Here is a 25,132-nt window from a genome sequence, read left to right as displayed (position 1 = left end):
GAAAGATGAATTAGAATTAAAGGGAGGAGAAAAGAGAAGATTAATCTTAGAGTTTAAAGTAATGCTTTGCTAAGACAGTACAACATTGCTTAGCTGAATGAATGGTAACTGAAAAGCTTAACAATTGTTAAGATTTTATTGGTCTGCAAAGATAAGTAAATGATTTTTAAGCTGATTATTAATCAAGAGAATCTCTAATACCAAGAAAAAGACCTAGAAAAGAAAACAGAAATCCACAGATATTCCGAATAATTCTTTGTAATGATTAGTTTCACTTTTTCTCTACTGTGTTTTATCAGGGACTATAACACTGGTAATAAACTATAAAGTGGCTAAAATAAATCAACCACTTATTAATTGATTGTTTTGTGCTTGGCACTATGTTAGGTACTATGGAGATTCAAAGAATTAAGAGACATTGCCCTTGATCTCAAAGAGCTTACAACCTGGTTGCCCAAACAAAACCAAACATAACAAGGAAAAAAATTAGGTGGCACAATAAAGTATAGTTGGAGTCAGACAATATGTTAATGGGTTAGAGTAGTCAGGAAAGAATTCAGTCAGGAAGACTGAAAGAGTGTGACTCTGTGGGGTGCCTTGTAGGATAGTGGGAGAGTAGAGAGAGGGAGAGGTCACATCAGGCAAGGGGCTTAGTAGACAGCATAAGCAAAACGCAGAGGTGGGAATGGGTGTGGGGTATTTAGGGAACGTTGAGGAAAAACCGCCTGGCTTGAGGAAATTTGGTGATGCTAGAGAGTAATTAGTAATTAGAAATAAAGTTTAACCTATATGGTTAAATTATGATGAGCCTTAAAAACCATGCAGAAAAGCTTGAACTTATGCTATTGTAGATTCTAGAGTAGTGTCACATACTTTTCTTCTCTGCCTTGCAGGAATACAAAGAGCAATAAGCCATACTCTCATACTGTCTCACTGGAAGGGTTCACAGGTCATTGTTCTCAGAGCTGACCTTAACCTAACACAGTCACATATATGATGGATTGGAGGACAAAAATAGAGTTGGGGACCAGCAGAAGCTACTGCACTACTCTGGGCATGTGGTGGTGAGGGTTTTAGGCAAGAGTAGGAGCAGTCAGAATAAAGGGGAGAAACTGAGAAACACTTAGGAAGGAGAAACAGGACTTGGTGATAAAGGACAAAAGGAATAAAGAAAAGGGAGTAAATGTTTTTTAGCTTAAGAAATGAAAGAATGGTGGTATGAAAGGCAAATGAAAAATCTGGAAAGCCAGTGTGAGGGAAATGCTTAAATTTTATTTAATCCATCCATTAATTCATTTAACATATACATGTTGAGCGCCTACTATTTATTGAGGATATAGTGTTGAGCAAATAAAGACATCATGCCTAATCTCAGGGAGTTTATGGTCTACATGGGAAGAAAAACATTCAAATCATCACACAAATCAATCTAAAAGTACAACTATGACATAGGCTCAAAGGAGTGGCGGCTCAAAGGAGTGGCATATAGTGGTAAGAGAGCCTACTTTAGGGGAATCTGACCTGACTGAGGAGATCAAGAAAGTTTTTGAGGAAGTAAAAGCTTGAGGTGACCTCTAAAAGGTAAATAGGAACAAAAGAGGGGAGGAAAAACTTTCTAGGCAGAAGAAATAGAAAGTAGCATTTTCAGTGTTGAATTGGAGATGACAGCAACATATTGAAGTGAAAATACTTAAGGCATATGTAAATAGTGATTGGAGTACAGATGAGAGCTTAGGGAGGGAGATTTGAGCATGTTTAGTGAAAATTGGTAGTTGAGTTTCAGAGAATGGATGAAGGTAGAAGAGTAAAAAGCTGAGGCTAGAATCTTTAGGAGTAAGCACAATTAATGAACAGGAGAACAAAGAAGAATACAACCAAAAGGGAAGTGTTTAAAGAATTATAGGCTAAACAGAAGACAGAGGACTTGGAAATGGCTTTTGTGTCTCTGGTAGCCTTCCAGAGTTTTATTAAAGAGGTGTAAATATGAATGTCTGTCTCATTGTGAGTTGACTTTTCTGTACTCCAGAGAGTACAGCAGAGTTCCAGGCCTCAATTTCCATACTGTGTTGTTTTCAACACTGGAGAAACAAGGAATTTGAGTGAAATTTTTCACACCAAAGCAATGAACTTGAACCTGGCCACAGTGGAATGATGTCTAAGCCTGTTGGAATCTCATGCCAGGGTTAGATGAAGGAAAAGTAAAATAGGAATAGAATAGTGAAATGTTGAAATGAAGATGAGATTAAATGAGAAAGCTCAAATCAGCCTGGGGAGGAATTAGATGATAAAGGGTCTTCCAAGGCAAGTGGACTAATTAGGAAGTTGGTAAGAGTTCAGTTGATTGATTATGACTGTGAACCAACAGTTACAATATTTTTCCTTGTGATGAACTAAGTCAAAGGGGTATAACCAATAAACTGTACTCTTTAGTGCATCAGCGACCACTCTAGCTATAACTCAGGCACTAGTAGTATCTAAAGTACATTTTTTTTTGTGAGGAAGATCAGCCCTGAGCTAACATCTGTGCTAATCTTGGCCTGACAAAGCGATGCCTCGGTGCATGCCCAGGATCCGAACCTGGGCCACCAGCAGTGGAGTGTGTGCACTTAACCGCTACGCCACGGGGCCGGCCCCCATTTTTTTTTTGGTGAGGAAGATCAGCCCTGAGCTAACATCCATGCCAATCCTCCTCTTTTTTTTTTTTGCTGAGGAAGACTGGCTCTGGGCTAACATCCGTGCCCATCTTCCTCCACTTTATATGGGACACCACTACAGCGTAGCCTGACAAGCGGTACATCGGTGCACACCTGGGATCTGAACCCAGGCCGCCAGCAGCGGAGCGTGCCCACTTAACCGCTGTGCCACGGGGTCGGCCCCCTAAAGTACATTTTTTTATTAGACTATTTAATATAGCCAGATTTTGAGTGGGTTTATGCTGCTTTCATATGCACTTGAGGACAAGTTTTAGGAATGGAGTATGTGTCTTTATCTGCTGGCAAGTCCACCTACTATACTTTTTATAACTCTGGTAAACTCACTTGCAAATTAGAATATTGAATTGGTGATATGTTTATTTCCTGTTCTTAAACCAGGCTTTCCAAAGTATAAGGAGAAATTTTTATACTGAGTCTCTCTCCATTGGGTAACCTTTCTGTGTTCTGAGGTTCTTTTTGTGGGAAGGGAATTTTTCTGGCCATGTTTTTGGTCAGTACTCTGGTTCAACCTTGCCCATCACCATTAACAGCTGTTGTGTGAGTATCACCATCATGATTATCTCCATAAATGTTTCTGTTTCTTTTTTTTCTTTTTTTCTTTATTTATTTTTTCCCCCAAAGCCCCAGTAGATAGTTGTATGTCATAGTTGCACATCCTTCTAGTTGCTGTATGTGGGACTCGACCTCAGCATGGCCGGAGAAGCGGTGCGTCGGTGCGCGCCCAGGATCCGAACCCGGGCCGCCAGCAGCGGAGCGTGCGCACTTAACCGCTAAGCCACAGGGCCGGCCCCAATGTTTCTGTTTCTTAAGTTCAACACATCTCAACTTTGAGAGAATGGAAGTTTATATTAACTTGCCTAAACTTATACTGCCTATTGTGTATGCAAAAGCTCATTTTTGAAAATAAGAAGCCCATCCAACATAAGCATTTCATTTAGCACTTTAAAAGTGTAGTTGAAATACAGGGCACAAGGAGATACTGCCTGATTGTTAATTTTTACCCACCACAGGAAATACAGCCAGAGTTCTAGGCCTCCAGTTCCAGACTATGTTGTTCCTGACAATGGAGAGACAAAGGAATGTGGGTAAGGTTTCCCTTGACAAAGCAATGAATGTGAGCCTAATCACAATGGTTCTTGTGGACATCTTATATGTGCTAGAATTGAGTCCACTGTTCTGAACCAAGTTCCATGTGTTTATGGTTGTTGACAGGTCTGTTACTTTGTCATTATTGCAGGGATGAATGTAAGCTTCAAGATCAAACCTTCATCACCCAGCAAGAGCCAATCTCAGACTCTTCTGGTGAACTGGTAATACCTAATACTTAGAAAGGATCACAAGAGTCTGACATGGTAAGGAGTCTGTAATCTAACCAAACAATACACATAACTGTTACCTTTCCCCATGCAGCTTCTTGCTGAGTCACAGTTCTTTTCTCTACTAGCCAGGAGCTCTCAGGGATCAGTGAAATGAGTAATAACACTAGTATGAGATCATGGACATTTTTATAACAATATTCACACTAAGCAAGGCATATTATACTTGATGCAAATATGTATTTTGCCTCTTCTAGTGTGGAAAACTTATAAATTGCCTTTTGAAATATGCAGCCTAGCCAAAATATGTACTATCTTTTATGTAAGAATAAACATAATGACCATGTAACTCTTGGTTTTGGACAGAAGTGGGAAGTCTGAGTCACTACAAGCTAGGGGGCAAAGACATTGTAAGGAAGTATGGCACCATGAAAAAAAAAGCCAGGTTTTCTTTTTAAGAGCTTTTTATTTGTAATTTGTTATTCATAATCAATTAGTACAATGTAGAATCTGAGAAATTTCAAATGAGGCCACATCAGAACAAAAAGAAAATAAAACACTGAATTTTTTAGCTGCTACTAGCATGAATAACTGTACAGATTTTTTTTCCATCTAAGAAACAAGAAACTCTTTTGAGTAGCAAGTAGCTAGCCAAAGGAGTTGATTCCAATTAGAGCAAGGCAATTCTGATTAGTTATTATTTTTAAAAAACTGATTTCCCTTAAATGTAAGGAAAACTTAGGAGTCTCTGTGATTATATTTAATTCCACTTGGAATTTAGATAATATGACCTTTTATTCAACCCAGCTTGTAGTTGTTGGATTGGATTAAATATCACTACCAGTTGCCAGCTGTGATAAGAAATGAAACAGGGGGGTACTGGCTCTGTGGCGTAGAGGTTAAGTCTGGCATGCTCCACTTTGGTGGCCAGGGTTTGCAGGTTTGGATCCCAGTGAGGACCTACAGCACTTGTCAGCCATGCTGTGGCGGCAACCCACATACAAAACAGAGGAAGATTGGCACAGATGTTAGCTCAGAGCTTATCTTCCTCAAGCAAAAAGAGGAAGATTGGCAACAGATATTACCTCAGAGCAAATCTTCCTCACCAAAAAAAAATGAAACAGGGGGCATTCTATCACCAAATTGTAAATTTCTGTGTCCTTGCCTTTAGGAAGGCAAATCCCGCCCCACCCCCACCCCAAAAAGACCCAGAGGGGTCATAAATGTATTTTATTAAAGATCCAGTCACCTTAAGTGATTGAAGATTTTGACATTCTATCCAGCAGCTGGTAGTAATAAGCCTAAAATCCAGAGTACACAAATGTTTTCAAGGTTTTCACTACCCTTAATTCACTGAATAACCCCCATGGAATAGGTTAGCATTATCCACGTGACTAACAAGGAAGTAGAAAAATAAATGACCTATGTCGTCTGGCTGAGGACCAGAAATTAGTCTATCAGAGCCAGTAGGTTTCTCCTAGTTCACTGGGTGAAAACCGTATCAAAACGACAGGATTCAATTAGGATGGTAGGGCAAAAACACAGACTCTATTCTGTTTAGCACATCAATTTCTGTTCTGACTTAAAGTTTAGCTATATCAAAGAAACAAAAAGCATACAGACAGAAGAATCTGTCAAAGCATCTCTTTTTTTTACTACTTTACATCATAAAAAGCTTTGAAATTTCTTAGGCCCCAATCAATTACTGTACACTAAGGGTTCTTTCATGAAAAAGTATCACTAATGAGAAATGCAGGCAAGAGGAAAGAACAACGTAAAAAGTTCGGCAAGTAATATCAGGTTAGACTTGCTTAAGGCAAGAGTCTTGCCCACTGTCATGGTTAGAACACCCCTTGATGTCTGGGGCCTAAAATAACTTTTGAAATGATTTTCTAAAGAAACCTATTGGCATCTGAATTAATGACTGAAGCATTAGTTAATGATTGCTGAAGCAAACCCTGAAATTTAACACTTGGCACACACAACAAAAAGTTGATGTATCCAACGCACACTGAGGTAACCTTGAGAAGTGATTTTAAGAAGTAGGAACAGGGCCGGCCCACTGGCGCAAGTGGTTGGGTGCGTGCGCTCCGCTGCAGCAGCCCGGGGTTTGCCGGTTCGGATCCCGGGTGCACACTGATGCACCTCTGGGCAGGCCATGCTGTGGCAGCGTCCCATATAAAGTGGAGGAAGATGGGCGTGGATGTTAGTCCAGGGCCAGTCTTCCTCAGCAAAAAGAGGAGGATTGGCAGATGTTAACTCAGGGCCGATCTTCCTCACAAAAAAAAAAAGAAGTAGGAACAATGACAATGATAGAATTAGTGGTCATGAATCACTAGGACAAAGTGGTATTCAGCAGAAAAGAATGACGCAGTTGTCACAATTGTGGGATAAGTAGAAATGGATTATATCTTGTGTAGTGTGGAATAAATGGAGGCTCAGGAAAGCTTGACAAAGGGGTCTCTCCCACTAGCATTTACATAGGGCTGTGTCTGAGGATCAATCAAAGGGTTAATTATTTCTGTCCAATTTTCCCATCCAAGAGGTCATCTTCCAATTACTAGAAGATCTTCTTTGCATACACTAATCTTCCCTTCCTCCAAGTCATCAGAAAAAGGGAGAATTTTTAGAAAACAGGTCTAAGCTTTCGTTCTAGATAAGCATTTCACAGTTAAAACAGTTATCACAAAAATAGAAGTATGAAGAGCAAGTGAAAATCTGGTTTCAGAGTTATACTAGGAGTCTCCCTATAGCAACTTTGCAGGGGCTAATGGTCCTGAGAAAGATTTTAGTTACAAGGTATTCCATTCCCAGGGATCTGATGTGAGCAAAGTTTGCAAATGAAGTTGGTCAAGAATAAAAGGAGATTACTTAGGATGGACTGAGTTTGGAACAAATTTGTTTCTAACGGCCCATGGTAGGCATAACTACAGCAGGCGAGGAAAGGGTAGCATCTTCTTCTTTCCACTGAGAAGTGATGGTCTTTAGCTGAGTGTAGAATTGGATACCCTAAAGAGAATAAAGGAAAAAAGAAAGAGAGAGAGTTAGCATATATTTCTGGGGGAGGTTCATGATTCCTCTTTTATTCAGCTTTTGAAGGAGGTGCTGCTAAGTGCTACTCACGTTCCTACTTGAGGAATAGGTGCAACCCAAATCCAATATATTGTTCAGGAGATAATCTATGTAAAACATTTAGCATAGTACCTGGCACATAGTAAACAGTCAACCTTAGCTATCATTATGCTGAAACTAGCCAAGAGCATCTAAATGGAAAAATTGAACAATGTAATCTGCTAAACTTGTAGGTCATTCTGTTCCTAGAGCTGAATATCATGTGCTCTGAGGTATTGAGACATGGCTCAGATCCTGCCTCTACTCCTTCCTGACTGCTCTTTAACCCTGGGCCTTATCTGTGATTTAATGCGCACCTCATAGCAATGTCTGAGGGAAAAATAAAATGACATACAAACATCCCAGCAAAGTAATTGCTGTTCAATAATTGTTAGTTTTTCTCTCCTTCTCATGAAGAAGAAAAAGGAATGAAGGGAAATATATATTAGGCCATTTCTGACAATTGTCAGTGATAAACAGCTCTATACTGAAGTAGTAAAATCCACAATATCTTACAAATCTAAAGTAAAATGTCTGATGTTATACACATTTACTTCTAAATCACCTATAACATGTGAGCCAAAAAAATTCAGCATATTTAAGGCTTTTACATATACATAGTTTATTTTATATGAATACGCTCGAGCAAAAGAGAATAGACTGTGCAGATCTAACACTTATAAAATTACTTGCAAGCTAGAAAGATATTATTAGGAAAAAACACCTGGCTTGATTAAAATAGTCTTCTACAATATTTGACAAAATCTGGGCCATGTTAATATACTGAAAACAACCTTAGAGTTTATTACATACTTTCAATATAAGATACAACTAAAGTTTATATTTTATTATGTAAGAGTGATACTTTCATGTCTTCTTTCCAGAATGCAAAATAGCAATTTAATTACCTAGGGATTTAAGACTTGAAACTGTGTATGAGGTCAGTCTTTTCCTCCAAGAAGCCTCACTTACCAGAGTAACTTACAGTAATTAAACCAAGCCAGGGGAGAAAAAACGAGGAAAAAAACCACAAAACCATTTTAAGCAATAGTTTTACTCTGCTTCCCTTGAAAGAAATTTTTGTTAACAGTATCAAACTAATCAATTTTGCAAAAGCTGTGACTAATGTACAAACTGGATAATCAGCCTCCAAATAACCAAAGTGTTTTTTTAACCAGTTGGCCACACTGTCATATTCTGCTGTGCAATGCCACTGTTAATTTTTTATTAACCTATAAAAGGGAGACCTGTATAGAAAACATGTAATTTATTACTGAAGGTCCCAAAATAGCTGTATTTCTGTGGGACTACAAAGAACTTCCACTAGCCCATTTGTTCAGCACATGTTTAGGTGCCTGCTCTGTGCCAGGTACTGCAGATAAGTAAATAATAATTACAGTGTGGGCTAGTGGTTTAAGAAGACTTCTCAACATGGCTTAAAGAGCCTACATGACTTGCCCCTGCCTACCTCTCTAACCTCATCTCTTACCGCTCTCTTCCTCATTCACTCACTGTGCTCCAGCCCATTTCTACTTTTTGAACATGCCATGCCTGTTCCTGCCTTAGGACATATGCACCTGCTGAAGGATGTGGTAGTAGTGGTAATTTAATCCTCATAAACTTATAAAATATAGGTACTATTACTGTTCTTATTTTACATATGAAGAAACTTGAGGCATAGAGAGGATATACCCCAAGGTCACACAGTTAATAACTGGCTGAACTGGGATTTGAACCCAGGCAATTTGGTTCCAGAACTGCTTATTTTTCTTGTTCAGTGCTGCATTTATAGTGCCTAGACTAGTGTTTGGTAGAAAGAAGCTGTTCAATAAAACTTTTTGTAAATGAATAACTATTATAAGAGAAATATGTGCAATGGGAACATATGAGGGCATACCCAACCCAGCATTGAGGAAGGGGCTGTGGTGGTCATACGTGATTTTCTGGAGGAGTCCATTCTTTAAACTAAGACATGACAGGTGATTAAGACTTAGTCAGATCAAAGGGAGGAGGCAGAAAGAGGGTCACAGGCAGAGGAAACGACATATACAAAGGCTTGGACTTCCTCATGCTCTTTTCCCAAAACTTCGTTGTCTTGAGTTATTCAGGAAGAAGCAGCTTTGGCAAAATTTTGTTAACTTTTAAATCTTTTCTAGGGGACCTACTGACAAGCACTGCTGAACAACATATGACCCACCGAAGCTGCTGGCAGGCCCCTCCTTGCAGAATCTTTATTCCTGAATATGTTCAAAAAGTTTCTTAGAGGAAAAAACATTTTTTTAAGCTTAAAGTTACCTGTTTGCCATAGAAATTGGTGTCTCCCCTGAAGGAAGATCGAGAGCCGGTGAAAGAGAACATTGGCAAAGGCACTGGAATGGGGACATTCACACCCACCTAAAGCATAACAAATCCACGTCAAATACTAAGAAATGGACTCAAACAAAGGAACTTGCCATTTAGAAGCACAAATGCTTGGCATCAGAGAGACCAATTTTAAGTACCCACCTTCCACCCCATCCTCCATCCCATGAACTTTTATTCCTGAGGAAGTAATGGGACACTGTGGGAGATCAGAAGGGCAGCAGTGACCAGTGTTTACCGTTTCCCCTTACAGTAAATGGCTACAAGAATTTCCTAAACTTTCTGTTCACAAACCTGTCCGACATCCACCAGGTGGGAATATTTCCGAGCAGTGGCTCCATTGGTGGTGAAGATGGCAGTTCCATTTCCATATGGATTGTCATTTACAATCTTGATAGCTTCATCCAAAGAGTCTGTCTCCAGAACCACAAGAACTGGACCAAAAATCTCCTCTTTGTAACAGGTCATATTTGGCTGCCAGGAGTGATGCATCCGGAAAAGAAGTCAGTATTTTATGCTTATTTGGTACTTTATTACCCATTGTTTACGTGGACAGCTTTCATGTTAGTAATCTCTTTTCATTTTAAACCACCTACAAAAAAAAGGTGTTTTCTTGCTGTGTTCCATCTTCCAAGCTACCAATCATATAAACAACTTGAAATTCCCATTAACTACAACTACACTCCTTTCCTAAAGCACTGTATTTTTAGGTACCATGACCCATCACTAGCTTCCTCTTTTATACCTGTATAACTTGTTTATATAATTGTTATGTTACTGAAAAGTTACATGAAAATTCATTTTTTTAAAGTCAAAAATATATTAAAAACACCACAGGAGAATTTTTCTGATTAAAGAAAACTGTGCTAAGTTTTCTGTAACATAAACAATCCATTCTCATTTACTCCTTTGCCTCCTAATGAGTCTATACATTTATATTTTGATATCAGGTCACAGTAAACATTTAAAACATCCTTTACCACTGCTAGTCAGCTGTGTTTGTTGCTGTTAAGTGGATTTTTCCTCTGTGGTTCTGTGGCAAGAGATTTCATAATTTCTACTACTCTTACATTCAACTCTTGATTATTCAGGATTACAGTAGGATTAGTGGGGACATATGAATTTTAAAAAAAAGCCTCCTAACCTCAATTTAGTCATTAGTTTTAGCTGAGAGACTTGGCAGAGTTTTGATAAATAAAAAGTGACAGACCAATTCTTTTCCTTTCGTCACTTTCTGGTGAAGATGCAGCTAAACTGTGGGCACAGAGTAGGTACTCAGTAAATACTGGGTGGTTGATATGTTGATGGAGATACTGCAATAGCTATAAGCTAGGCAGTAAGAAGGAGCAGGAAGAAAAAATTAACATTAAACAAATAAGTGACAAGTATAATATAAGATACGGTTGGCAAAATATGGTCCGTGGGCCAAATGTGGCTTGCTGCCTGTTTTTGTACAACCCACCAACTAGGAGTGGTTTCTATATTTTTTTATTTATGAAAAAATCATGACAGAATTATTTGAAATTAAAATTCCATTGTCCATAAATAAAGTTTTATTGGAACACAGCCACACAATGTTGATGGCTGCTTTTACACTAAAATGTCAAGAGTTGAGTAGTTGTGACAGAGACTGTATACCCCTGCAAAGCTGAAAATGTTTACCATCTAGCCCTTTAGGGAAGGTTTGCCACCCACTGCTATAGTGGAAAGAGGTTGGGAGTCAGGAGGGGAGGCTCATTCAGACTCCAGATAAAATAACTGAGTTATCCTGGCAAGAGATGAGGCCTCTAGTCATTAAATGTCTTCATTTATAAATTGGAGGGATGAGATTCCATAGCTTCTAAGGTGCCTTCAGGTCTTGTATTTGTGAAATAAATAATCCAGAGTTGTTCACCTTGACATTTGAGATGATGGTCGGTCCAACAAAGTTGCCATTTTCATAGCCTTTGACTTTAATTTTTCGACCATCAAGAAGGATGGAAGCTCCCTCCTTTGTTCCGCTATCAATCAGATTACAGACTCGCTCTTTGGCCTGGGGACTGATCAGAGGGCCAAGATCAGCTCCAGGCTGGTCTCCTGTAAAACAACACAGAAATATTTAAGGTTTTCATTAACATAAATTATGAGTGCTAACTAAAGATGAACCCAAATGACAAGTATAGTATAAAGAGAAGCAATGGTAAGAATAGACATGATTGTTCCCATTGGCCAAGGTCAATGCTAAAACCAAGTCTAAAGGAGCTAGGCAGATAATTGATTACCTGCATTGACTCTCAGATTTTTGGCACGTTCCACCAGCTCTGGCAGCCACTTCTTAGCTTCTCCCACAAGGATCGCTGTTGAAAGAGCCATGCAGCGCTGACCAGCAGCTCCAAATGCTGCCCCAACCAGCTGGTTCAGGGTATTTTCCTTATTGGCATCTGGCATGACTACCCCATGGTTCTTGGCTCCCTAAGGAAATACAGAAAGTACATGAGATCTTCCTTTGCATTATCCAATTAGGCTAAGAAATTAAGCAAAGAATCTGAGATTTCAAGGAAACCTGAGAATTTAAGGAAAGGACTACAGAATTTATCTTTTGTTGCTTTGAGGATAGACTATCATTTTGATATTGCTGACGTTTTGGTAATAGTAAGCAAGTCTCCAGGTTACTTTTTTTTTTTAATTTCTCAGCTGATAAGCTGATATGTGTTAATTTAGATCAAAACCATTACCAAAAAGCCCCAATCACATTCAGTCAAACTGACAGGCTAAGTACTGTATCCAGGAACCAAGGAGCACTCCTTTCTCTTTCCTAAGTCAGATAGGAAAGAATCTGTTGTCTGCTAGGGTTTCCAGTTATATGAAGAGCAATGTAAACAAAGAGCTGCCAGTAATAATGCCAGTAGCCTGAAAGGCAAAACAGGAGGTAGACCTCCTAATACACAATTTCTGGAAAGAGGCTGCTCAAACTGGCTTGCTTCTAGATAATTCTAGATACATAGCCTCATAAACTTCTTTTCTATGTAGGATAACATATGATCACGTTTCCAGATACAACTATAGTTGAGTGCATGAATAGAACCAAGTCTGCTACTTAATTTTATCCCCATTACACATAGTATACTATTAGACACAGAATACACTCAATAAATACATAGTGAACTGGGAGAGGCTTAAGTCAAATTGGCCAAAACACATTCAGCCATGAAAAGAAATAAGTGGGCATACCGTGAACAGTTTCCAAGCCTGTGCATAGGAGGCTATCCTTTCTGCAACATTAGCCAAATGGTGAGAAAGTGGCAACTGGACTTTATATTTAGTATTAAAGAATTGCTAAGTATTCGGCAAGGAGCTAGTAGGAGAACAGCAAAACTATGCGACTAAATAAACCACACTCACATATCTTACAGGGATATTGGGCTCTTTCCAATGCCTTAAATAGCCTGGACTCTTAGGGAAGATCATATCTTGGACATTAGTAGTTAGGATATGCCTTAAAAGAAGGAAGGATAAAGGGCTAGAAGCATGGTCTGAAGGATGAAACACCAGAACCAGAGTTCATCTGTTACTGCTAAAGCCCAAAAAATTTGAATAACATTCTTAGGGAGAAATGTGCCCTTTGTCACCAAGACTAGTTGTATAAGATAAAAGGTAATTAAAGTGACTTTGAATAAAACTCATCACAAGGTTCAGGGTTAAAGACATTCAGAATGAAATGGGAATAAAGAAACACTGGCATTAGAGTGAGATGTGTGGCCCCTCTGCTGAAGGGCTGTTTCTAGGTAATTTTAATACATAGAGTTTAGGGAAAAAGGAATAAGAAATCACCATATTTGCTTGAACTCTCTTGCCATGTCTTGACCCTCTCTCGAAGATGTATTCTCCTGCCTTGTTGGATCCCACAAAGCTGATGGCTTTGATATCCGGATGATCACAAATAAAGTTTACAGCTTTAAGAAGAAAATAAATGATCACCACAAAAGAACAAATAGCTATAGGCTTCTCAACATGGTACATCTCCCCTCTTCCCACTGGTATGAATGAGAATTTTTCATACCTTTGTTTTTCTACCCTGGGTTCCCATTTTGAAGTTCTCTCCTTGTTCTCTTAAATTCTTTAAACTACAAGTTCTATTTAGCCTTTTCTCTTCATTACTTTTCTCATTTGCTAGTCAGAATTTCCACTTCTAACTCAGAAGGCTACAACTCCTATTTTCCTCCAAAATAACAGCATTTCAATACTCAACTCTTCCTTTTGTCCTTTAAGAATGTGGTATTTCCTCACCAGTCACTATATACTGGGACTTGCAGATACCATGTGAGAGGCAATATAGCATAGTATTTAAAAGTGAAAACAAGGGTCAGCCTTCCTAGGTACACACATCCTGGCTTTGATGGTTTCTAGCAGTGTGACTTTGGGCAAATTACTTAATTTTATTATGCTTCGATTTTCTTATCTGTAAAATGGAAAACTAATAGTACCTGCCTCAAAGCGTTGTTGTAAAGATTAAATGAGATGATAAGGGGCCGGCCCCATGGCGTAGTGGTTAAGTGAGTGAGCTAAGCTGCTGGCGGCCCGGGTTCGGATCCCGGTCACGCACCGATGTACCACTTGTCAGGCCGTGCTGTGGCGGCATCTCACATAAAGTGGAGGAAGATGGGCATGGATGTTAGCCCAGGGCCAGTCTTCCTCAGCAAAAAAAAAAAAAAGAGGAGGATTGGCAGATGTTAGCTCAGGGCTGATCTTCCTCACACACAAAAATAAATAAATAAATAAATGAGATGATATATGAAAGGGATGAGGAACAGTGCCTGAAAACAAAAGCACTTTTTAAGTATTAGCTATTATTATATAAATTAGAAGGTCTTCAGGTCTATAAATTCTCTGAGTTAAATATCCTCATAAATTCTCTCAATATTGAAGTGAAAATTTTCTCTTTAATCTTATCTGTGTCTTGCCCTAATCCATATTTCTTTGTCCCAATGTATCCTATAGGGCAAGATGCATGCTACTCCCCAGTTAAGTTACCTTAGCATACAGAGATGGCAAAACAGTCAACAAACATTACCTTCAAACATGGAGGTTACTATTAGTAAATCCCTTCCTCCCTAGGTTCCTCATCCTAAAACACCCATCACCACTCAACACCTTTGATTTTTTGGTAGCCAGATTAAGTGCCACATACAGAAGGGCATTTACCTTCATGTTGTCCATGGATGACATTCAGTGTTCCGTCAGGGGCACCAGAGTCCTGGAGCAACTTGGCAAGAAGCATAGTTGCTCCAGGAACTCGCTCTGATGGTTTCATTAGGAAGGTATTCCCACACACCATGGCCATGGGAAACATCCAAAGGGGGATCATGGCAGGAAAATTGAACGGAGCAATTCCTGCACACACCCCCAGAGGCAGACGGTAGGAATAAAGGTCCATGTCTTTGGTGATGGATGGCATGGTCTCTCCCAGAATGAGGGATGTCACACTGCAGGCATGCTCAACCACCTCTGGAACAGAGAAGAGGTAGTCAGGCCATCAGCTCTCCACACTATACACCACAGTCATATGTTGCTTAACAATGCGGATATGTTCTGAGAAATGTGTTTGGCGATTTCGACATTGTGTGACTATCACAGAGTGTACTTACACAAACCTAGATGGTATAGCCTGCTACATACATAGATTATGTTGGTACTACTAATCTTATGGGACCACTGTCATGTATGCATCTTTGACTGTAACGTCGTTTTGTGGCGCATGACTGTACTTAGCTTTGTCATTCTCTAGACAGCTCTGAGGACAGGGAGTGGCTCAGGCCAATGACAGAAGGAAGAAACACTGACTTGCCCTTCCATGTGAAGGGGTTGTGCAAAATGAGATTCTCTGAATGGGAAGAAGACAGTGAAACGCATATACCTACTGGAAGATCATTCAAGTAAAATAAAGAATGAAGTAAATCAATCTCATAGATAACTGAGAAGTATTGACATTTCCCACAAGTATTAAAAAAGACATCACGGGATAGCAAAATCTACATAAAGGAAGAAACAATCCCCATTCTTGGATCTTTGCCTTCCATCTTCCTTTGCTCCTTCCCAAGGGTCCCTGAACTCCCCATGAGGGATTCCCAGCTTACGAAGGCCTCGAAATACATCTCCTTCAGCATCAGCTAGGGTCTTCCCTTGTTCCAGCGTGATTACCCTGGCAATTTCTTTCTAGAGAGAAAACACACAAATAGAAACCAATGCAATCCTTTTAGTTCACAGGCAGCCAAGGAAGAACAAAACTGGGGGAGAAGTAGTACGAGGGAGAGAGCCATGATCTACGTCTCTGGATTGTAGAGTTGCCGAGGGCAGCTAAAAGGGCCTCTGGGGGAGTGACAAGTAGACAAGTATCCCCTAGGCAACAGCTTGGAAAATTATACCATTCAGATTTCTTACCAAGTTTTCTTTAATAAGTTGTTGATAGCGTAGCAGGACCTGTTGACGGCTTAATACTGAAGTGTCTGCCCATGCAGGAAAAGCACGTTTGCAGGAAGCAACACCTGCATCCATTTCAGCCTTAGTGGCCTGAGGGACTCGACCAATGACCTCATTAGTGGCCTGATGGGAAAAAGCAGCACATGATCCTCTGCCCCCACCCCACCTTCTCCATTTTTCATCTAGTCACAGAGGCAGCACCATGTGCTTCATGATAGACACTCAGGCCCCCAGTTTCCCACCATGTTTCCAGAATTCTAGGTTGGTTGGTTTAAGTCCCAAAGGCCTAGTAAGCTTTGCTTACTGGGTTGTGGATGTTGGTCCATTTGTCACTTTTGGATTCAACAAATTTCCCATCAATGAAGAGCTTCACAGTTGGCTAGGAAAAACAAAAAACAGCAACAAAAAAACTTTGTATTAGTTATTGCTTTACTTCTCTCTTTCCCTTTCACAACGAGGAAGGAATTCGGGTTGATAACTGAATCTACTGCTCTCTAGAAATGTTCAGTGGGGGCTGGCCCCGTGGCTTAGCGGTTAAGTGCACGCGCTCCGCTGCTGGCGGCCCGGGTTCGGATCCCGGGCGCGCACCAACGCACTGCTTCTCCGGCCATGCTGAGGCTGTGTCCCACATACAGCAACTAGAAGGATGTGCAGCTGTGACATACAACTATCTACTGGGGCTTTGGGGGAAAAAAATAAATAAAATTAAAAAAAAAAAGAAATGTTCAGTGGGGAAGAGAAACACAATATACTTGTCTATAGTGTTAAGATGTGGCACAGCCTTTCAATACTGTGATCTCTCTGAACATGGGAAATTCCCTGCTAATCACACAGTGGAACTTCATGAGTAAACACACGTCACTGAGAAGCTTATACTGAAAAAGCAGCAGACTCTATGTTAACAAAGATTAGCTATTATGACTTATTGGCCCAGCTAACCTTCTGTCATATTACCATGAGCCGTGTCTTATCTTTACGATCAAAATATTTTTAAATGTTTCTATCTGTGTGTATTTTTTCTGAGAAGTAGCTTACTTTAATTAAATTTTCAAAGGGGTCCGTGGACCAAAAAGGGTGGACTACTGTCTTACAGTATGTGCATACTTCTATATAGAAAGGGTTTTGAGCACCAGTCCTTATTTATTAGATTTTAGGTACTGCAAATGGCTGACAGACAGAAGGTCTGTGGAAACAGCTCTAAAGGTTGTTAGGAAGACAACTATCTGGCAGAGTCAAACAAAACTTCTGGAAGCCATGAAAATGTTTGTATCTTTTGACACAGTAACCCTATTTCACAAGGGAAATAATCTAAAAGAAGGAAAAAACTATAAATAAATGTTTTATAATATTGAAAAACTGAAGCAATCTAAATGTTATATGGGGAAATTATTATTATTATTATTATTATTATTTTTTTTGTGTGTGTGTGTGAGGAAGATCGGCCCTGAGCTAACATCTGCCAATGCCCCTCTTTTTGCTGAGGAAGACTGGCCCTGGGCTAACATCCATGCCCATCTTCCTCCACCTTATATGGGATGCCGCCACAGCATGACTTGCCAAGCGGTGTGTCAGGTGCTCGCCTGGGGTCCGAACCGGCGAACCCTGGGCCACCGCAGCAGAGCGCGCGCACTTAACTGCTTGTGCCACTGGGCCGGCCCCTATATGGGGAAATTATTATTATTATCATTATTTTTTTGTGAGGGAGATTGGCTTTGAACTAACATCTGCCAATCCTCCTCTTTTTGCTGAGGAAGACTGGCCCTGGGCTAACATCCATGCCCATTTTCCTCCACTTTATATGGGATGCCACCACAGCACGGCTTGCCAAGCGGTGTCTCAGTGCGCGCGTGGGATCCGAACTGGCGAACCCCAGGCCGCCACAGGGGAGCGCGCGCACTTAACCGCTTGCCGCACCGGGCCAGCCCCTGGGGGAATTATTATAATGAGTTAATTCAGGTTATAGCTACTTGATGGAATATTATGCAGCCATTAAAATCATAACTATAAAGACTATCTTGCGATACTGAAAATGCTTACAACATAATAGATATATTATTAGATAAGAAAACTAAGAAAGTTTCACATACACTCTGAGCACAATTATATAAAGAAGATTAAATGGCAATTTCCCTAATTATACTGGATTCCTTCTCAGCAGTCAACCTTTAGTGCCAAATAAACTCACCACTGAAGAAGAAGAGAATGAGGATGCTGGATACCAAGTGGAGTTTACCTTGCAAGAAACCTATGAGGTAAAAGAATGATTATTTTGATAAACGAGAGCAGAAAATTATTAAAAACTTAGCAAATGACTACTGTATGCTTACCATTATTGTGAGCATATGAAAAAGGACTTGGTGTTTGCTCTAAAGGGTTATATAGTCTTTAAAGAGAAAAGATACGAGACTATGAGATACAGCAAACTATGAGAAAACAATAAATCATGATGATCATGTCCTCAATATCCAGGACAGTTCTGATGTAAAAAAATATATATATATTTTTTGTCATTAGATCATATTTTCCTAATTTTTGGCCTGGGAAATGTAGTTATTATAAATCTAACAATATGAAAACACTTAGCATGGTATCTAACACAATAGGTTTTGAATATGAGATATTATATAACCAAGTGTCAAATGTAAGTATAATAGGCCCATACAAGTCCTTGAACACAGAGGTTCATAGCAGCTTTATTTGTAATTGCCCCAAACTTAGAAACAACCCAATGTCCACCATTGGATGGGTGAAGAGGGAAACGAATGTGGTATATCCATACATTGGAATACTACTCAGCAATAAAAAGGAATGAACTACTGATACATGCAACAACATGAATAATTATAATAATTATACTGAGAGAAGTTAGACATAAAAAGAGTACATACTGTATGATTCCATTTATATAAAACTAGAAAATGCAAACTGATCTGTAGTGTCGGAAAGCAGATCAGTGGTTGCCTGGAGATGACAGGGAAGGCAGAGAGGAGGCGGTAAGAGGGAAACTTTTTGGGGTGATGGATATGTTCATTATCTTGATTGTGATGATGTTTTCACAGGTGTATACAAATATTAAAACTTATCAAATTGTACACTTAAATATATACAGTTATGTCAATTTTATTTCAGTAAAGCTGTCTAAGAAAATGCCACACGTATCTTATAGGAAAAGAACATGTTACACAGGTAATATTTAATAGGGTATAATCAGCAAATGGGGGGGATCAGGTATAATGAAATAACTCTCTAAAAAATAGTTTGTATATATGCTATGGGAGTTGATTTAAGAAATACTCAAGTATAATTAAAGTGTGCAAACTGAAATACTCAGGACTGGAATATAAGAGAAAGCTGCAATCTAATAACCTATTATCTTGTCTGAAGAGAGACCATGTTAACCAAAGGTTGGGGCATAAGTGCAAGTATTTGTGTGCCTGCAGCACTGTCCAGAGGAAAGGGTGCTGGTCCTTCGGGTCAGCAGACAATCCTTCCAAAAGCCTAGTCTGCTTCCTTTGCCAGTCCCCACAAAAGCTATTTCAAACTACCAACACTCTCCTGGAGAGTGTCTTCTTTATAGCCATGTTCCCAATACCAACTTAGTACATAGGGTGTTCAATAAATATCTACTGAACAAAAGAAAGGTCCACTGGGCAGATACATTGCCTGACTGCCCCCACCCGACTAGGTTAGGTCTCCCTTTTTTGTACCCCCATAGCAGCCAATACATCCCCTGTCAGGTTTATTTGTCTCTGTTGTAATTACCTGGGTACTTGCCTATTACCCCAAAGACTGTAAGTTCCATGAGGGTGGGCACTGCATCTGTCTTGTTCACCTACTTTACAGAGTCACTGTGATCAGGATTGTTCAGATATGGAAAATAGCAAGTAGTTGGTGCTCATTAATTGTTATTATTATTTGGTTATTATTATAAATACTATCTGCTCTCACTCCTTGCTATTTCAAAACTTACCAATTCTCTTAAAACTTCCAATTCTGCTTCTTACTCTCAGGAGCTGACCTTGTTTTTCCTACTTCAGAGGAAACAGAAACCATTGGATGAGAACTTCCTCAATTTCCTACTAGCAAACCTACAAAACTGACCTGCACCTATACCCATCCTTTTTTCCTTCCTCCCTCTTATAATGGAGAAGACAGCTAGCAAGCACCGTGGGGACAAAGTGACTGGGAGACAGAGGTGCACAATCAGTATCTGTGGACTGACTGAAGAGGTGTCTGTGCTCCAATCTAAGGCTAGTCTCTGCACCTGTGCTCTGAAGCCAACCTTTCCTGCTGCCTGACACTTCCATCACTTATCCTTTCTTTCCTGTAACTTAAACCTCTCTCCATCCAATAGCAAGGGTTCTCTATACTAACTACCTTTATTTCCTAATCTTCCACTAACTCTTCAATCTATTCCAGCTTTCATGACTGAACATCAGTGACTTTCTACATCCCATGGACTTTTCCCAGTCCTCCTTGTACTTGATCTCTCAGCAGAGGTGATATGGTTAAACATGGCCTCCTTCCTCAACCCCCTTTTCACCTATCTTCTGTGATGCCCTGGTATCTCTTCTATTTCTTAGGCCACTTCTTCTCTGCCCTCTTTGCCGGTTCATTCTCCTCTCCCTGGCCACTAACTGTTCAAGTTCCTCAAGGCTTGGTCCTAGGCCACCTTTTCTTCTCATTCCACGTACTTTCCTTGGGTAATTTCATCAACCCTTGTGGCTTAATTATCTAGATCCTGATGATGCCCAAATCTGTAGTCTTCTGCCAGAATCTTCCTCTTCAGCTAATACCTACATAACTGTCTTCACATCTCTACTTGGATGTTATTTAGCTACATATTCATCCTCCCACCGACCTTCTCTGTTTCCTGTAGCCCACCTTTCAGCGAATGGGCCTACTCTTCACCTTGTTGCCCAACTAGAAACCTGAATGTCACCCCAACTCCTCCCTCTCTCTCCACATTGAATCAAACAAGTCCTGGCAATCTGTTCTCCTAGAAGTCTTTGGAACACGCCCCTTTTTCTCTACCCTCTCCTGCCATCACCCCAGTCTATATTATCATCGTCTCTCATCTGGACTTCAATAATGGTTTCCTAACAAGTCTCCCAGCCTCCAATCTTAAACCTTCTGAATCCATTTCCACCACATAGCCAGAGGGTCTTTCAAAACACAATCTGGTCCATCACTCTCTTGTTTAAAAACCCTCCAATGGCTTTCCACTGCCTTTGGGATAAAGACTAATCTTGATGTTGCTTAGAAGACTCTACATAGTGTCTTTACTTCTCTAGTTTCATAGCTTGCCACTTTCCTCTTTGCTCTCTTTGCTCTAGCCATTTGGAACATGTTTTGTGCTCTCTCTAATCTTGCACATGCTGCTTCCTCTTGCCCGGAACTGTTTCATCCCATTTTGCTTGGCTCACTCCTACTCCTTAGCTCCCTACTTAGCCATGACTTTGGGTATAGGTGCAGGTCAGTTTTGCAGGTTTGCTGGTAGGAAGTTTTCATCTGATAGTTTCTGTTTCCTTTGAAGTAGGAAAAACAGAATTAACTCCTGAGAGTGAGAGGGGAAATAGCAGAGTTGGAAATTTTTAAGTCTCAATCTCAGGTCTAGGCTAAGTACCTGATTGGGGAGTTTATAAAACAGCTGAATTCCTCTATTCCTCATATCACATTATGGAATAATACCTTTTTAAATCATTAAGTCTGTCTTCTCCTAGATCACCAGATGGTTCTGTCCTCAGCCCCTAGAACCATTCCTGGAATAAAGTAAGCACTCAGTAATATTTTGCAGGATGAAAGAATGAGTACTACCAAGCAATTTTTTGATACAAATTTTGTTTCATGTATACTCTCTTATAGGGCAGAAAATGCACGCATCAGCCAGCTTGAGCATTCTAGGCTACTTAATTTTATTTTTTCACTTGTATACAGCTTCCCTGCTGCAAAGAGGGCATAAAAGGCACTGCATCTGGTATAATAAAACATTATCATATAGTTTTTGACAGGTTAGATCTCTTTTCTTCATTTCCCAAGAAACACTTGTTAGCACTGTTGCTGAAGAAACTCCCCTACGTCCAGTCACACCAAACTTCTTGCTGTCTAGATGTTGCTATTACCTTTACCAGCAACTCCCTTCTCCCCTTGGCTAAAGGCCTGCTAGTCTTGTAAGACTCAAGCCCAGAGCCAACCTCTTTTGGATGCTTTTCCTGAATTGCACAGGTTGAGTCTGGGGCTCTTTCCCTATGTTCCTGCAGTAGCCTGTGCACTCCTACTGTTTAGCACTTATCATTGCATTACAACATGGGAGCTTTCAGTGAGTATTTTACTTACCTCTCCTTTCCCAAAGCCTGGGACAGTGCCCAACACAGAAAGAGATGACAAGATTTAAGTCTTGAATTCTCAGCTCCATCAGTTACTAGTTGGGAGACCTTAGATGACCTTAAGTGTCAGGTAACTCACTTCATTATATTCATTAATTCTAATCTTCACTAATATTCTTAAGACTAGAAAGTGGTGGAGCTGGGACAGAATCCAAGTATGACTGTGAAGCCTGTGCTCTTTCTACCACATCACTGAGGAAAGTCACTGAGTTACTTTAAGACTGGTTTTCTTATCTCTAAATGGGAGTGGTAATATTACAAGGAGCAGAAGTTTTACTAGCCACCATAACGGAGAAGATACGCTGAATACTTAAAATAACTGAAGACGTGAACTCTCTCCTTTACAGATCCTTTTGATAGTCCTTTAAAATTCATGACAGACAGATTCTAGACTATTCTTTATCAAAGAGTCATGTTACAGTAACTCCTAGTTGGCTAAGGATTACTATTTCTGTTCTTTTCCAGGTCAACCCAGAAGTTTCTTCAAATGAATCATAAAATAGTGTCTGTTTCCAAAATAAAGTACATGGGAAAGGAGATTTTTTTCCTTGATGCAAAGGACAAAATACCTTCTTAAGGCTCTCAGTGATTCATTGTGATGGCGGGGAGGCAAAGGAAAAAAGTCCATTTGTATAAAAGATTTCAAGGAGAAGCTGGGAATGAAAAGTATAGGGTGGAAACTTTGTTTCCCTACTTCTAAAAAAAGATACTAGAAAAACAGAACTAGGATCACAGCAAGAAATATATGACTGAAGCCAGACCATCTGACAAACCCTTCCAACCCACTCTCTACACTGTCTCATTAAATAGCGTATTTAAACATGAAACTTTGCTGATTCTGCTAAGAATCTTAAAAGTGCGAGTTTCTGCAGTGGAACTCACTGAAACCTGGTAAATAATAATATTATCTAAAAGTCCAGCAATATAGAGGAAGAAGTTCCCACGTTGGATGTAATAAGTAAGAAGGTCAATGTTGTTTCTTGCAGGTTGGAGAATGTTGCCTGCAGTAAATCTTGCCTGACATTCTAAGTCTTTGCTAGGCTGTGAACAACAGGGGAAAGGCTATGGACAGAATTGGAGATCACAGGCCTCAGGCATGAGCTCCTGTAGCTCTACCACGTCTCCTTAGGCTGGTTTAGGGGGGACCTAAACCCCTCCATGGGCAGAGTTGAGAGTGTATGCGCACATTAAGAGCTGACTTTGGGGCAGGAACTTGGAACTTACACTTCTTGTCTTCCTTGGCTCCCATTTTCTAGCACCTGTTTTAGAGATGTTTAGTCCCTTGCATGTGCTTGGAACAAACTGGTAGCATAATTATGTGTCCTTATTTACCGCCAACATGAACACTGTAACTTTGCTGAGAGAAAGTTTAACTGCAAGTCGGGGCAAGCAAGGGGACAGCCCACAGCCTGTGGAAAATACAAAGCACCATAGCTGAGGAAGAAAGCTCAGCAAATGGCTGCTTTGGGGGAAATCTAGTGTACACTTCTAGAAGGAGATTCAAAGTTCATTCTCTGACCCTCGCCCCTAGTGTGCCTCCTCCTCCCCCCTTTACCTCGGATTATAGACAGTGAAGTAGGGTGGGGGAAGGGAACAATCTGGACGCTCCCAGCAGGTGCAAGAGCTCTAAGAAAGGTGAGCAGAGGGGAAGTTTCTGGGAGAGAGGTGGCTGGTGCAGAGGTGAAAGGGAAAGACGGTGGGCAGACCGAGAGAGGTGAGGGCAAAAGAGTGACAGCAGAGACAGCGCAGGGCTTGAGGAGAGTGGGCTAGAGCCAGAAAAGGGGAGGCTCAAAAATAAAAGGGCGGAGGGCCAGGGGTGATAGTCCAGGGCTGGATCCAACGAGGGTAGACACGGAGTGAGAGGTGGGACAGGGCCGCACAGGTCGGAGGGGAACAGGAGAGTCGGCCAAGAAGGGGTTGGTTCAGAGAGTGGATGGAAAGGACCCAATTCCTAGCTTTGCGACCCCTCGGCGCCACCCTCACTCACCTGCAGGATCCGGGCCCGCACTGCCGCCGCCGCCACCACCGCCGCCATGGTGCTCGCCCACCTCTTCTCCGCCTCCCTGGGCCTCAACTGGCCGAGACTCCCCAGACTCACTACAGCTGCCAGGCCTCGCCCCTCCATCCTGCCTCACCTCCTCATTGGTGGAGAGGACAATTTGCCCTAGCCAATGACTCGGCCTAACACCTGACTCCACCCCTCAGTCTCAGTCCTAGGGGTATGCGATTGGTCAGAAGTAGAAGCTCTCGACCCCTCCCACCTCCGCAAATTCTGTTGGCGGAGGTAGGGAAGACGTCCCTGACTTGGATGCTCTATATTGAGCACACCGGGAAAACGCCCCCTAACCGGGAATCCCGATTGGCCACAGGCACGACCGCGGCCCCACCCCCTCATTGAGGAAAGTAAATAACACTCTCCAAGAATTTGCCGTCGCTCCACCTCATCCGCCGCGCGAGGGGGTGTGGCTAGTATTAGGAGCGGGGCTAGGCAAAGATTGCCCTATGGGGCGGGGAAATGAGAGGGGGCTGCGAGTTTGGAATGGGGTTTCTCTTTGGGGGCGTGGCTTATGAGTCCTTGCTTTCCCGCCGACGGTTGGCCACGTCACGTGACATGGGTTGGAAGATGGCGTCTCCCACAGAGGGTAAGAGCCGGTTTAGAGATCCTTCGCCTACAGGCTCCTTTGCTCTCCTGGGAACTTCCCCTCTCCATCTGCCCCTCGAACTTACACTTCTTTCTCGGGCTCCTCTCCTTTCCGTTTCCTTGGGATGTGGGTGCGTCTTCAGCTCG

General features: G+C 41.0%; 3 protein-coding genes across 11 annotated transcripts in view; 2 read left to right on the top strand and 1 right to left on the bottom strand.

The window, feature by feature from the left end:
- Positions 1-4,136, top strand: part of BBOF1 (basal body orientation factor 1) — a 38,691-nt gene extending 34,555 nt beyond the window's left edge. Inside the window, 2 exon segments of the mRNA XM_014784403.2 lie at positions 3,725-3,799; positions 3,952-4,136. Coding sequence (XP_014639889.2) covers positions 3,725-3,799; positions 3,952-4,081 — 205 coding nt within the window. The 3' untranslated portion in view covers positions 4,082-4,136.
- On the bottom strand, positions 1,253-25,090 carry ALDH6A1 (aldehyde dehydrogenase 6 family member A1). Of its 3 annotated transcripts, none has more exons than XM_087448217.1 (12): positions 25,072-25,090; positions 18,144-18,203; positions 16,263-16,337; positions 15,920-16,081; positions 15,616-15,694; positions 14,684-14,986; positions 13,313-13,434; positions 11,764-11,953; positions 11,397-11,578; positions 9,797-9,976; positions 9,437-9,535; positions 1,253-7,039 (listed from the first exon to the last, which is right to left on the bottom strand). In XM_087448217.1, the coding sequence occupies exons 4-12, from the start codon at positions 16,031-16,033 to the stop codon at positions 6,935-6,937; spliced, it is 1,374 nt and encodes a 457-aa protein (XP_087304343.1). In that variant the 5' UTR covers positions 16,034-16,081; positions 16,263-16,337; positions 18,144-18,203; positions 25,072-25,090; the 3' UTR covers positions 1,253-6,934. The 3 variants fall into 3 exon arrangements, with proteins under 3 accessions (XP_087304343.1, XP_014639888.2, XP_087304342.1); XM_014784402.2 differs by lacking the exon at positions 25,072-25,090 and adding an exon at positions 24,332-24,442; XM_087448216.1 differs by lacking the exon at positions 25,072-25,090 and adding an exon at positions 21,650-21,671.
- The window catches only part of LIN52 (lin-52 DREAM MuvB core complex component), a 111,305-nt gene continuing 111,049 nt past the window's right edge, over positions 24,877-25,132 (top strand). For all 7 annotated transcript variants that reach the window (XM_087448243.1, XM_004426349.3, XM_087448242.1 and 4 more), the window contains exon 1: positions 24,877-24,986. In XM_087448243.1, coding sequence (XP_087304369.1) covers positions 24,884-24,986 — 103 coding nt within the window. In that variant the 5' untranslated portion in view covers positions 24,877-24,883. The remainder of the gene's footprint in view (positions 24,987-25,132) is intronic.

Source organism: Ceratotherium simum, chromosome 24 (assembly GCF_057802395.1).
Source record: "Ceratotherium simum simum isolate JZ-2026a chromosome 24, ASM5780239v1, whole genome shotgun sequence".
NCBI classification, from domain to species: domain Eukaryota; kingdom Metazoa; phylum Chordata; class Mammalia; order Perissodactyla; family Rhinocerotidae; genus Ceratotherium; species Ceratotherium simum.
Note: the sequence above shows the minus strand (reverse complement) of the source record. Positions and strands in the feature narration are given on the sequence as shown.